At 34.9% G+C, this 15,289-nt stretch overlaps 2 protein-coding genes across 2 annotated transcripts in view; one reads left to right on the forward strand and one right to left on the reverse strand.

The window, feature by feature from the left end:
* Positions 1-2,958, reverse strand: part of HELRODRAFT_194280 (hypothetical protein) — a gene marked incomplete at its 5' end in the record, with an annotated part of 8,490 nt that extends 5,532 nt beyond the window's left edge. Inside the window, 6 exons of the mRNA XM_009031323.1 lie at positions 280-397; positions 563-647; positions 1,527-1,593; positions 1,882-2,022; positions 2,136-2,285; positions 2,869-2,958. Of these exons, the coding sequence (XP_009029571.1) occupies positions 280-397; positions 563-647; positions 1,527-1,593; positions 1,882-2,022; positions 2,136-2,285; positions 2,869-2,958 (651 nt within the window). The remainder of the gene's footprint in view (positions 1-279; positions 398-562; positions 648-1,526; positions 1,594-1,881; positions 2,023-2,135; positions 2,286-2,868) is intronic.
* Positions 2,959-3,551: 593 nt separating this feature from the next.
* HELRODRAFT_181531 (hypothetical protein) lies at positions 3,552-7,003 on the forward strand (the record flags this gene model as incomplete). Its single annotated transcript, XM_009031324.1, has 9 exons — positions 3,552-3,653; positions 3,889-4,078; positions 4,411-4,537; positions 4,695-4,862; positions 5,110-5,269; positions 5,373-5,635; positions 6,006-6,338; positions 6,680-6,746; positions 6,893-7,003. The coding sequence occupies 9 exons, from the start codon at positions 3,552-3,554 to the stop codon at positions 7,001-7,003; spliced, it is 1,521 nt and encodes a 506-aa protein (XP_009029572.1).
* Positions 7,004-15,289: the final 8,286 nt, after the last annotated feature.

Consider the following 15,289-nt stretch of genomic DNA (forward strand, 5'->3'; position numbering starts at 1 on the left):
GAGAGAAGAGTGAGAGAGAGAGAGAGAGAGAGAGAGAGAGAGAGAGAGAGAGAGAGAGAGAGAGAGAGAGAGAGAGAGAGAGAGAGAGAGAGAGAGAGAGAGAGAGAGAGACTTCCAAAGAGAAAGGCCAAAAAAGCAAACGCAGATTTAGCATTAGATTGTTTAACAAGAGTGAGGGAGTGAGAACGAGAAGACGATTGTAAATTACGATGACGTTTAAGTTGTTGATGATAATATTAATGATGATGTTGATAATGACGTCATCATATTTTCACTAACTTTATCAGTGGAAGCGACTTCACGGGCGAAACTCTTGATATCATTGCAGAGAACATTTACAATGTAACCAAATCTAAGGGCTGTCAGCTTGTAAGAGTGCTTTTCTGAGCAAGAAACGCTGTTCAATATTATTGCCGTCGTAATAAAAGTGCTATTATTGTTATCATCATCGTTATCGCGCCATCAGCCTCGATGATTGCTGAATATGATGCTTTTCATCATCACCACATCATCATAATAAACATTAATATTAATAAGCAATAATAGTACAAATAATAATAACCTGACGATAAACTTCCAGAGATTTACGGTAGCATTTCGATCTAGACTCGATACAATGCCGCAAACACGAGCAAGTTCATTTATAGCTAAATAATAATAATAATCATATTATTGTTATTATTATTATTATGTACTGGTTACATTATTGTTATTATTATTATTATGTACTGGTTACTAGCTTTGTGGTTGCATAATTTTGTGCTTATTGAATTACATTGAACGACGTCTTTTCAATTCGTTTTCAATTTCAATGAATTTTTTATTTCGGACAGACGAACTTCAACTCGACTGAAGGTTAATGGATTAAGAAATGCAAAGGAAATATTTTCGACCCGACTACGACACGTGGAACCGAAAGACACTCCTCGTCGATACAATGGAAACAATTGAAACCGAATTACATTTCACTTTATAATACAAGTACTATGACAACTTTTACTACTACTACCACTACTACTACTACTACTACTACTACTACTACTATTACTACTACTACTACTACTAATAATGATAAAATAATCATGATAAAAATTACCCATAGTAAATAATACATATTCTTTTTCTTCCACATCATCATCGTCGTCGTCATCATCAACATCATCATTATTATTTTCTTTATTCTCGTTCGTCATCTGTGTCTCAATCTTTTCCAATAATTTCAATAAACTCTGCAATAATGAGTCAATGAATGAATACACGAAGGAATAAATGAATGAATGAATGAACAAAAGTGTAAATGAGAGAATAAGTTAATGAAAAAAAGAGAGCAAAAAAGTCAATTGACAATCAATCAATCAATAATTTCTCATTTATTCAAACATATATTCATTAATTTATTCATTCACCAGCCTCTCACTCATTCATTCACTCGTTCTTTCATTCATTCACTCGTTCTTTCATTCATTCATCCAATTATTCAATCGAGCAACCAACCAATCAACTCACACTTTGAATGGCATATGTACTTTTAAATAATGTAGACAATTCATTTGATACAAGTTCCATGCAATCTCCATATATTCCTCTGCTTTCCTGTGCGAAGGAATAATTTTAAAAGTTAATCAAAAAGCAGCTCGTAAATTAAGAATGCCCCACTACAATAATCTTAAAAGCAGCACATCTCTAAAAATCCCCCAGCACACTAATCTTACCAATAGTAAGCCCATAAAATCAATACATATCTAAACTATTTCCATCAGTAGTAGAAATTTCCATTTCTACAAATCTTCTAGCCACAACTCATCAGCCTTCAAATTAGTACATCCCTGAATTAATTAAATCCAGCACATCCCTACTGAAAATCCTCCAATCAGCACTAACTTTACAATGAATGTAAGAGGATTGAATGACGTTGAGAACACAGCTGAGCAAAGATCTAATATAGATGAATTTTATTTTCTTATCTTTAGCTATCAAGTAATCCAGGCAAACTTTTATGCTGGAAATTACATCCAAGCAGTTCTGGTTAGGGTGAAATTTGTACTAATAAATTATTAATATTATCATTATTGTCATTATTAGATTTAATTCAACAATAAAAATAAAATAATAAAAGTAATAATAATGAAAGTTACTTTTAATATCTTTTTAGCTATTTCAACTGCATCGCCAACAGCATCACCGCGACCTTTACTGTGACCATCATCCTCTTCCTCCTCATCATTTTTTGATTTGAAAATTTTGCCTTTCAAACTAATGAACAAGCTTTGAAGGTAGCCAACTATCTAAAAAATAGTAATAATAATAAAAAATATTAATAATAAAAATAATAACAAAAGAAGGAATATTTCACTAACTTCATTAGAAAATGAAAAAAAGATTAAAGTTTCTAAGGATGAAATTTCTATGCAGGGCAATAATTTCTCAAATAATATTTCTATAGCCTCTGAAAAAATTGAATTTAATGAGATAAAAATGCTAAAATTTATTTATAAAGATGTATTAATTGAAATATTAAAAAAAATATTTATTTCATGAATTATTCAAATAATTTTTTTGGATATTTAAAAAAACAAATCTAAATAAAATTACTGATTGGTTGGCTTCTCAATGTGATTGCAGTCTGTTTTTAATAGTGAAAATATAAAATTAATTTTTTTATTCAAAATTAATTTTTATTCATTTTTTGTTAGTGTGTGTCTGTCAGCATTCCATATTTTTGGGGCTTTTTCTAGTCTCAAATAACATTTTTTTTGTCTTAATTAAAAACGTAATAAAAGTGAATAGTGCTTAAAATAAATGGCTCACTGTTAAAAACCACCTTCTAAACAATCTAAATAACAATAGTAAAATGCAGCTCAAACGAACCAACAATTCAGGTAAAACTTGGAAACGTCGCATCACTAAATCATCAGTTGTCCATGACATCCAAGAAGAAGTAGATTTCGTGGAAGACATCTCATAGATTGATAAATTTTTATAAATTGTGATTAATGATGCAAATTTAAATTAAATTAATCGTTAAATAATTTATATTTTAATTTTTTAGAAGCCATTCTTGAGAATTTTATGAACAAAATTTAAGGAATAGTCAATGACGAGGATTAAATTTGACGGGCAAATGTGTTAAAAGTTAATTTAAGTTAATAAATTTATACAAACAAATATTTTAAAAGTTAATTTAAGTTTAAAATTTTACTAAGTACTGTTATAAGTTGAAAAACTTACTCTTACCTGAATCATTGGTAGATTTTAATTTTATAATTAAACAAATTTATCAAATATTATTACATCTAAATAATATTTGCAATGAATTTGAACAAAGTATATCTTTCGAATACGCGTTTTTCGCCCTTTAGATTTGAAAACAGTTGGCTATGTAAATATAAAACAGCTGTTTAAACTGATCTCAGCTGATATTTTTTAAAATTTCTAATTGATTATTTTATTCCTCAAAGTAGTTCTCTCTTGAAATTGTTCACTAATTTGATTGAATTATCTCTAAATTCAATTTCAGATTAGAAATTAAGAAATTAGATTATTAGTGGATCATGGACAGAAAGCTGAACAGGTCCATAGATGCTTTAGATGATAATGACGAAGAAGAAATGGCCGATAATGATGAGGAGGAAGACGAAGAAGAGGAAATAAAAGTTTATATTTGACCCGTGATTTTATTAACAGTTTAATTAAACATTAATTCATCGTATCTTAAAAATATAAGATGAACTTTAGTCACCAAGATAGTTGAAATAATCCTAATAAACTATTTTATTTTATTCCAAAAAACATGTTTCACATACAAATGTACAATAATTGTTAAGTAAACTTTGTCTAAACAGCAAAATTCAATCGAATTACTTCGTAAAAGTTAAAAAAATACCCCAGGATGACAGTGCAGCTAGTAGTGAAGACGTTGAAGAGGCAAACGAAGAGTTTGAGAAACTTACAAATCTCCTAATCCACAAAACTTCGATAAGGACCAGACGTACAATTGCAGAAGACCTCAAATACAACTTAATTTACGTTCAACCGTTCTGTAACAAGGCTCTTGACGTCATCGTCAACTCATTCGAAAGTTGTCTTTTGTTTTTGTTGTTATTATTATTATCATTAGTGTTGTTGTTGTTGCTGTTATTGTTGTTTGTCATTATCAGTAGTAGCAGAAGTAGTAGCAGAATAGTAACAACTCTATATAACTCTGTGGGGAAAATGGGAAACGGGAGGGGATGGGAGGGAAAACGCGGGAGTGAGTTGAGATGAATAGGGAATGGAAATTATTTTCGGGAAATTGTTATAAATGGAAAATCGGGAGAGAAGCGGGAATGACAAAAAAATTGGGTGGGTTTTGGAACAAATTTCAATTCCCGCTTACCTCTACCCCAAACCTTCCCTAACCTTCTTAATCAGGAGAGCCGATAGATTTAGAGAGCTTATCAGCTGAAGATAGAAATTACGTCGTTGAGAGGTTGAGCTTAGACCTTCCACTTTCCATCGTCACACATAGAATCACAAGCGACCGATATTGGGAAAGGAAGTAATATAATTATGATAATAATATTATTATAATTATTTATAGCATGTAATAATGATCACATACAAATGCATACGCAAGAACAGAGAGGAACATACGCTCACACACATAACACACAGACACATGCATATACAACACACACACACACAAATTTATACAGAAGCGAACAGTTAATAGGAGCTGAACTGAAACATCTCGACTTGAATGACTACGAAAATAACCACAAAAGAATTTTTTTCGAGCACTTCTTGAAGAATAAGATTACCAGCTTTGTGCCTCTAAATCATGATTTTAAAAATTTGATCAAATTTTGCTCATTGGGTGGTAGGTTAGTTTATTTTTCTGCTGATTGGTTGGTTGGATTTTTGGTCTGTTTGTCGATTGGTTGGTTGTCTAGTTTCTTTGGTCGTTTATTTATTGATTGAATGGTTGTTGAAATTAGGATCATATAAAAATTAATTAATGTTTGAATTTTGTATGGGGTTGGAGTTATATAAGTTGCACATGGGTTACATTCAAATACAATCAAAATAATTACTATGATTTTTTTAAAACTCGTTTCATTTTTTTTTCAGTTTCGTCAAAAGACTCTGCCTTCATCAATTATTAATACCAGTGGAACTTCCCAAAGATTTCAAGCGGGAATCGATAAACTTCGATGACATCACCTCCAAAGAAACTCCCAACGGACACCTGAATCTTGGAGTTATGGGGCAGTATTTTCCTAATTTAGAAGTAAGTTTTCCTTACTTTTCTAATTTAGAAGTGGATTTTTTTTCTATATTTAGAAGTGGGCTTATCATAATTTACGCATAAATACCTTTAAAACATAACGAAGGAACTAGAAATAATGTACCGGGTAGAGAACTGCGGTTTGAATTTCGAGTGGGACATGATGTACTGCACGAAATGGGACTGCCTTTCACTCTGCAAATTCATAATTAACACCCCACTTTTGAAAATCCTGTCAATCAACCACAGCAGACTGGATGACGTCAAGTTGCAGTTACTTACGGCGAATCTGCCTCACGCTAAGAATTTGATGGAGTTATCACTGGCCTACAACAACATCGGAGATGATGGGGCGAGATTTTTGGCCAAGTATGCGATTGTCTGTGTTTGTATGCTTGTTTGTATGTCTGTATGTGCCTCTGCTTATGTTTGTGTTTATGTACAAATAAATTTCTAAAAAGAAAATAATAATGATGATGTTGATGATGACGACGACGATGATGATGTGGAAGAAAAAAAATATGTATTATTTACTAAAAAGTTTCTTTCAAAATCTTAATAAGTAAATAATACGCATTCCAAAAATCTCTCAAACAAACAAACAAACAAATGTTCAATTAATCACTAATCATAAACATGTCTACAAATCTAAGACTACCCACTACCCACTAAATCTAAATCACCCACTACCAACCACTAATTCCAAAATATTTCACAAAATCCCACCGTAAACGCCCAGGTACCTACTCACAGACCCGCAACTTTTTCTCCTAAACTTATCAGACAACAACATCTCGTTGGAAGGGGGCCTTGCACTTTTCTACAGCCTACTAACCAACACAAACCTCGTCAGCCTGGTACTCTCTATGAATAACATAGGGTCCAAAATAGGGCCGATGTTAGCCAGAGCCCTGTCAGATAATTTAGCCTTGAGGAAATTGTCATTGGCAGCTAACGGACTCAATGATGAATTTTTGGAGGTTTTTTCAAAATCTATTGAGAATTATGTAGGCGTCAGTGAGTTGGATTTTTCAAGCAATCCTGATATTACTATTGTGGGTTTTTATGAGTTGTTTGTTTTTTCGTTCGTTCGTTTGTTTGTTTGATTGGTCACTTGTTCATTCATTCGCACGTTCGTTTATTCATTTACTTGCTCATTCGTTCATTGTTTCATTCATCCATTGATGATTTGTTTCATTCTTTCGTTCATTCGCACATACCTAACACAAAGGACGGTGCTACGGAATTATTGCGTGGCATACAACTGAACGATAACATAACGTTCGTTGATTTAAACAATGGAAGGTTGGTTGATTGGTTGATTGATTGCTTGTTTAATTGATTGCTTGATTGATTGATTGATTGATTGACTATTGCAAATAATATAATTTTTATTGATCTAAACAACGACAGAGATTTTACTGATATTAAGACCTGCTTGAACTACAAACTTGAGAGCAATAGGATAAGAAAATATAAGGTCCGTCTGTCTTTCTTCGTGTTTGTTTGTTTGTCGATTGGCTGACTGGAGGAATGAAGGATTGAATGAATGAATGATTGAATGAATGAATGAATGAATGATTGAATGAATGAATGATTGATTGATATCGTCATCATCGTCATCAGTCCGTTCACAAGGTGATAACGAGACTGAAGAACCTGATGAAATCAAAGAGAAGCATCTCGAAGTCCGGGTTCTCCACTTTCTCTGATTTTAATACGATAAATTTGGAATAATTTGATTGGCCGATTTTTTAAACGGGGTTTTGTGATTGGTTGGCTGTTTGCTGGAGTTGAGTTATGGGATCTGTCGAAGTGATTTTGATTGGCCGAATGAAGCGATCGGTTTGATTATTGGTTGACAGACTTGAGTAAATAATTTTATTGGTTGTTGTTGTGGAGTTCAAATTATTTCATTGGTTGATTTTATTCATGTCGTTTTATTTTTATTGCTTGTAGATTTTCAAATTTAATTATTGGTTGTTCAAGAGAGAGAGAGAGAGAGGAGAAAGAGAGAGAGAGACAAAGAGAGAGAGACAAAGAGAGAGAGAGAGAGAGAACGACGTAAAACTTACAAATAAAATTTACACATTAAACGTTTGCTTCCAGAAAAATAGCTTATTTCTGCTTTAAAATAAAGACGAAAGTTAATTTTATTTAATTTATTAACCAAGCTAACTCACGATATATATATATATATATATATACAAATATATATATATATATATATATATATATATGTATATATATATATATATGGCAACGTATATAAAATCGTTATAAAGGCATATGTGAAACTAAATATATATACATATGTATAGATATAGATATATATATATATATATATATATATACATACATATACTGATTTCATTTCACCATACATTTGAATAAGGTAACTAGAAAATTAACATGAAAAAAGACAGTAGTAATAATAATAACAATTATTATTATTTATTATTAATATAATTTTCGAAATGCATGTATATATATATATATATATATAATTTAGTATATTTTAATTATTATTATTTATAATTATTATTATTTATTATTATTATTTATTGGCCATCCATTTTGCTGCTCTCGATATAACGGGTGGTGGTTGACTTGATGGTTACGCCGCTCATTGGCTGAAGCTGTGATGGTGGTAATAATGATGATGACTATGATGGTAATGATGGAGATGGTGACGATGTTGATGACATAAATGTACATAATACACGTACCGATTCGGCCCTGTTTATTGAGGTCCTGGTTTTGGACCGGTATTGACCGGCTACTGACTCGGCAATTTCGGCTCTGGCTTCACTTTCTTCAAGTTCTTGCTGAAGTTTTCGAAATTTGGCTACGTTCAGAGCCGCTATTTCTTCCTGCGTGTTGTTGTATCATTGATCGGTAGGTATCAGTTTCACAATCACCATCCCTATCGCCATCGTCATCATCAACCACAACAACATCGTCATCGTCAACCACAACAGCATCGTCATCATATCTCACGGCTTCTTGTGCCTGCTTCTTGTAGCCATGCACTTTGGCTTGCAACTTGTCGATGACGCTGTTCGACTTCTCGTGCTCTTTCTGAGCCTCCTCCAGTTGGAAGTGCAACTCTTGAATCCTGTTTATTATTATTATTATTATTATTATTATTATTATTATTATTATTATTATTATAATCTTTAGTAATATCATCATCATCATTGTCACTGTTGTTAATTTATTTAGCGCCATATTCGTAATGTTTCACGCAGACCAATGTATGCGAGCCCGCTCACAGACGCCTCACAATCACCCATAAACATTCTCACAATGAAATTATTATTAAAAATTGTCGTCGTCCTAACCTCCTCTCCTGTTTCCTAATAACTTTCTGCGTTTCTGCATTCTTCTGCTGTTCCTTCTCGAACTCACGTTCAGCGTCGGACAGCCTCTGCTCTAAATTCTGAATCTGCTTCTTCCCGCCCTGCAAGATGCTCGCCTCAGCCTCATCCAGACGACGTTGCAGTTCTTTTACCTGATTGGTTGGGCAATTTTTTCTCATTAATTGATTGATTGCTAAGTAAATGTGTAGCATGTGATTGAATTAAAGATACGCCTTGGCGAAAGAAAAGAATGAAAAATGTTCACTTATGCATCAGCCCACTAATCTTCAGTGACCTGATTCTCCAGAGCCCTCCTCAACTTCTCGATCTGACCAGAATGCTCCTGCTCCTGCCTCAACTCGTCCGCCACTTTCGCCGCGTCTGCAATGGCTTTCTTGCTCTGCTCCTCAACTAATTTCAACGCATTGTTCCTGTCTTCCAACTCGCTCTACGGTGGGTCGAGTGTTTGATTGTTTATGAAAAATGAATTGCGAATAAGTGAACGAACGAACGAACGATCAAACGAATGAACAATCGAACGAATGAACGAACGAACGAATGAATGAACACTAACCTGAACAGTCTGCCAATCAAGTTCTAGCTTCTTCTTTGCAGCACTTAGCAAAGAATTATTTGCTTGAAGTTCGTTGGCCAAATCGGTAATCTTCTGTAATTCGCCGTCCTGGATTCTTCTGTTGCGTTCAACGATTTCCAACTGGGCCTTCAATTCCTCTAATTCCGAACTTAACTGGCCGATCTGAGCGATAATTAGTGAAATAACTCTCAATGGTCATGTTGTATTGAAGTAACAAATGACAGGCGGCAGCAGGGAGCTTCTTGCATTCTAACCCCGTCACTGCAACATTCAGGCCTGGCGCTCTAACCACTGAGCCACCATAAACAACGAGTAAAGAAATAAATCAAAAATATCCGTTAACCCTTTTGTCGGCCAGGGCAGCATCTTTGACGGCATTATTTTTATTTCTTTGTTCCTCCTCCAACAATCTTTGCAGGTCACCCGTCTGCTGCTGGTAGCGCTTGAAGTTCTTCTCCACCTTATTATCGTTCAATAATTTATCATAATTTGTTCATCCATTATAATTTATTCATTCATGATTCATTCATTTATTCAACAATGAAAATAGAAATAAATAATAAAAATAACAACGAATCCACCTCCATTTTGGCCTTGTTGGAAGCTTCGAGAGCCGCTTCCAAGTCTGCGAGCACCTGCTCCAACTTTTTTTTTGCCTTTAAGGCCTCAATTTTGTGTCTAACCTCTGTCTCGAGGTCTACTTGGATGGTGTCTATGACTCGTTGCTGGTTCTTACTGGTCTCAGTTATTGTTAGATTTCAATTAATTATCGTTGGATTTAAACTATAATTAAATGTTAATAATGTAAAAGTGAATGTAATAATATTAACTAATACTCTCAGACATTTCATAACGACTTATAAGATAGGCATGCAGAGAACAATCAAACAACCTTCCAAATAACAGCCGACGGACTTAAAACAATATCTACAAATATTATTACTACAATAACATCTACTACTAAAACTACTAATATCGAAACGAAACAGTAGGAAACGAAACGAAACTAACCAAACGACTTCGAATTCTTCTTCCTTTTCCGCCAATCTTCTGTTCGTCTCCTCCTTTAGAGATGCAATCTCCTGCAACTGCTGCTGCAACTTACCTTCCTCTCGTTCCAGAGCCTTTTCCGCCTTGATATTTGAAAAAATTATGATTACACGATGACGTAATAATGACTTAATAATATCATATAAAAATCGTGTGGCTGTAATATATCAATTGCCTATAAATGACTTCACTCAAGAGTGAAGTCACAATCACGAAATAAAAAAATAAAAACCACGCTTTAATAAAACAACAGATGACGTAATGATGGCGTAGAAATGACGTAGAAATGACGTCACAAACCTCTTCCAGAGTGGCGTGCAACTCGTCCCTCTCGGCTTCGATCCTCTTTGACAGCTTCTCCAGTTCTGAAAATCGGTGGTTCGCTTGTCCGATCTGATCCGTCAGCTCGTATATCTCCTCTGTTTGTTTGGTATTATTATATTATTATTATTATTATTGTCATAATTATAAATAAAAATATAATTATTATTATTATCCGTAGTAGCAGCAGTCGTAGTGCAATAACGACTGTAGCAATGGCAGTAGTAGTGTTAGTAGTATTTCAAGTTGTAATCGACCAATGATAATAAGTTAACATGTACGTTTTCACATTTAATTACTGTCGAAATAGTGATAGCTGTAGTAGTAGTAGTAGTAGTAGTAGTAGTAGTAGTAGTAGTAGTAGTAGTAGTAGTGGTAGCGGTAGCAACCTACCTGAGAGGTTTTTATTCTCCCTCTTCAAAGTCTCCAAAGTTTCTTGGGCTTCTTCCAGCTGACTTTTTACTTTATACGCTTCGGCCGCGCTTATTAAAATTATTTTCTTTTATTTCAATCATTCACTCGAACATTTGAAGATCAATTAAAATTCATCAATCAATCATTCGGCCAATTAACTAATTAACCATTCAATCAACCAGCAAGCAGTCCTTTCAATCAATCTTTAATGAAAAAGGCAAGTTATTAAACTATAAACATTCAATCAATCATAATACAAACGAATCGACCCGCGAATCAATCAATCAATCAACCAATTAACTAATCAATCAACTAACTACCTAACAAATCAATCAATTAATAAACTAATCAACCAATTAATCAATCAGCCAATCAATCAATCAACCTGTTTCGTGCTTCTTTTTGAAAGGCTTCAATCTCAGCCTGTTGTTCAGTTACTTTCTTCTTCCATTCATCCATCATTTTGTCAAATTGTCTCTGGCGTTTCTCATTTTGGGCATTGATTGCTTGAAGCTTTTTGATTGATTGATTGATTAATTGAATAATTGATTGATTAATTGAATAATTGATTGATTGATTGACCAACCTTTTCAATATCTGCTTGCATAGTTTGATTCTCAAACGACAGACGACTTTTTACTTTTTCGAGACTGACTGCCTTTGATACGACTGCTTCTAACTGTGCTTCGCTATCCAAAATTCTGTAATATCATTCATTCATTCATTCGTTCATTCATTCATTCATTCGTTCGTTCGTTCGTTCGTTCATTCATTCATTCTTTTATTTGTCTAACCTTGCGGTCAATTTTTTCTTCAGTTCTTCAACTTCCTCCGGCTTCACGTTTCCTTCTCCGCTTTCAAATTTCTGCTTCCACATCGCTATCTCACCGCCCAGTCTAAATGAATTAATGATGAATAAATAAATTGGCAAATGTTTGAGTGTATGTTTGAATGGTTATAAAACAGCCAAAAAAATTAATGAATCATCTGGAAAGACCAATAGATCAATTAATCAGCCAATCAACCAATCAATCAATCACTTTATGAATCTACTAATCTAAAAACCAACCAATCAATGAATAAATCAATCAACCAACCAATCAACCAATCAATCAATCAACCAATCAATCGACCAGTCAATCAACGAACCTTGAAATTTGTCTTTGCATATCCTCTTTCACGGCCACCTCCTCATCTAATTGTTCTTGCAACTGCTCGACAGTCTGCTGCAGTGTTCTGTTGTCCGCAATCAACTTTGACCTTACTACACCTTCATCGTCAATGGCCAACTGTGGTTAGATGTGTGTGTGTGTGTGTGTAGTGTGTGTGGGTGTGTGTGTGTGTGTGTGATGTTTTGTCTTTTAAATTTATCTTTTGATTTAGCATGATACATCATGTATAGCGTCTAAATTGAATATAACGCCCTGTCGTCTTAGTGCCACGTCATTATTATCACTGCCTTTCTAATCACAAATCACCGTCTCCATAATCAGCATCGTTCGTCAAAACCATCAGCATTCGGTCACCATTCAAACCTTCAGTTCTTCAATCTGTTTCAGACCGGCACTTTTATTCTTATTAGCGAGAACCAGTTGAGATTCCGACTCTTCGAATCTTTTGATTAGTTCGCTGTTATCCGCCTGCAGACGGGCCTTCACGTTTTGGGCCTCCGTGAAACTTTTGTGTAAATCTTGTAATTGCCCTGTAAAGAAAATGTAAAGTCAAATTTTAGTATAGTTTTACTCTGTAATTTCGTGTAAATTTTGTGATTGCCACGCGGAGAAGATGTAAGTTGTGATGTGTAATTTGACTTGAATGATTTTTCTAAAGTGACTTAATTTACCTTTTATTTCGACCATCTGGGCTTCCAGCTGCTTGATGACTTTGTCCGAGTAGTTCTGTTGATGACGATTGTGACGATGATGACGATGATGACGATGATGATGATGATGATGATGATGATAATAATAATAATAATAATAATAATGACGGTGATGATGATGATAATAATAATAATGAAGAGGGTGACAATGAAGATGACGATAACATTTTTATTGTACCTTAGCCTTGGCCAGCTGTTCTAACTGGTTTTTCAGATCCTCATTTTCTGTTTTTAAATTAGTGCGGTCTTTTTCCGCCCTATATATTAAAAGAAAAATAATTTCTAAAAAAAAATATAAAAATATTTATCATTCAATCAATTAATCAAACCTACAATTAACCCCCTTCAAATCAACCAACCCAACAAAATCAACTTTTTGATCCAAAACCATCCAACCAACCATGTGTTTATTTACTCAATAATTATGTAATTAAATCGTTTATTAATTCATTAATTCACTTAATTTTCCATTTAACTATTCGTTCATTCACTCATTCATTCAGTTAATGCACTAACTTTTGCTTAGCCTTCTGGACTAATTCGAGTTGGTCGCTCAGCTGGTTGATGGCCTCTTGATGCTTCTTTCGAAAGGTTGAAATCTGCGACTCGCTCTGACACTGGTTGTCCTCCAGATCGCGCTGAAGTTTCGACAAGTCCAACTCTAACTTGCGGTTTATCTCGGCCTGGTGAGAAGTTACTTTCAGTTGTTTTATGGGGATTTAGGGGAGATTTTCAAGAGGGAGGGACCTCGGGGGCCTTATTTTTAGGGTATTAGACAGGAGAAAGTTATCGCATAATCACAACCATCGTTTACATTGAGTTATTTTCGTTACCGTCATTTTTTCCCTTATCATCGTAAATATTTTCTCGTCGTCGTCGTCATTATTATCATAATCGGCACAATCATCGTCGTCGTCTTCGTCCTCATCTTCATCACTTATTAATCAGCGCCATGAACGAGATGAGGAATGCGTTCGTTTCCAAGTGTGAGGGAATGTTAACGATTTGTTCTTTATCATCATCGTCGTCATCGTCAGCATCACTGCCATCCTTTCCACCATCACAATCATCCTCCTCATCACCGGAATAATAATAATAATCATCATCATCATAACCTGTCTTCTAGCTCCTTCGTTGTTTTCATCCAATCTCTCAGCCAAGATGGTGATGTCATTCTGAAGTTCAGAACGCTGGCGTTCGGCCTATGTTGATGATGAGGACGATGACGAAGAAGATGATGATCACTATCATCACCAAAATTCTCATCATTACTATCACTATCATCATCACCATCATCATCGTCACCTTAATTCTAGATGCTCTTTCTAGATCTAATTCCTCCTCCAGTTCTTTGATTCGCGACTGTTAAGCGGTAGAGAAATAACTTCAATGGAACACCATTCAATGGCAATCATGAAGGTTCAATCAATCAATCAATCAACCACCGAATCAATCAAACAGCATTTCATTCATTCATTCATTTAACATGCATTTATTTATTAATGCATTCATTAACTCATTAATTCTATAATTCACTCATCCATTCGCCAACCAAGCAGCCAGCCAATCAGCAACTAACATCCATTCGCCAACCAAGCAGCCAGCCAATCAGCAACTAACATCATAAAGCATCCTCAACCCTGGTGACGTCACGTTGGAAGATTCAAGAACTTTCTTAACGGTGGCGCTACTCCCCGTGGCACCTACCCCGCCGAGGACGGCCGAATCGCCACTTTTGTGGCCGGTGAGGTAGCTAGAGACGCTGCTTGTTGAAACACCACCATCGCCTGAGATTGTCGTAGTAGTTTTCGTCATTTTAATGGTGGATGTAGTTCCGAAATCGTTCTCGTACGGCATCAGGTCGTCAAATTTCCTCGGCACGTATTCACTCTTTTTATCTTCATCTAAATGCGAAGCTTCAACTTTTTCAGGTTGTGGCTTGTCTTCAGCAACCACGCATGCTGCTGGTGGTTGATTCTCGTCGCTGGCTGCCTTTGCATCCTCGGTAGCTTCTTCTTTCGGAGAGGCTGAATCCTCAACTACAGCCGCTACTTCTTCAGCTTTCTCGTCGCCACCTTTCTTAGATTTTTTTGATTTTTTATCGGACGCAGCATCGCTAGCTGTAGAGTCAGTTACGGCGGCTGTCGGCTCAGTTGTGGCGCTATCAGCTGGAGCAGCAGCGGTTGCTGAGTCAGCTGCTGCAGCCTCGCCATTTTCTGTTACTTCGGTTGGTTTTTTTGGTCGCGGCATGGTTTTATTTCTTTCTTTTCTAGTTATTGAAAAAGAAATTTATAACGTTATGTTAGGATTTTTAAAGTTTTTGTTGCTGAGTTGTGTTATATACTGGCGTTTTATTGAAAGAATGTGGTTGAAATTGTTAGTAATTGTCTGTATGTCTA

The sequence above is a fragment of the Helobdella robusta genome (assembly GCF_000326865.2).
Source record: "Helobdella robusta unplaced genomic scaffold HELROscaffold_72, whole genome shotgun sequence".
NCBI classification, from domain to species: domain Eukaryota; kingdom Metazoa; phylum Annelida; class Clitellata; order Rhynchobdellida; family Glossiphoniidae; genus Helobdella; species Helobdella robusta.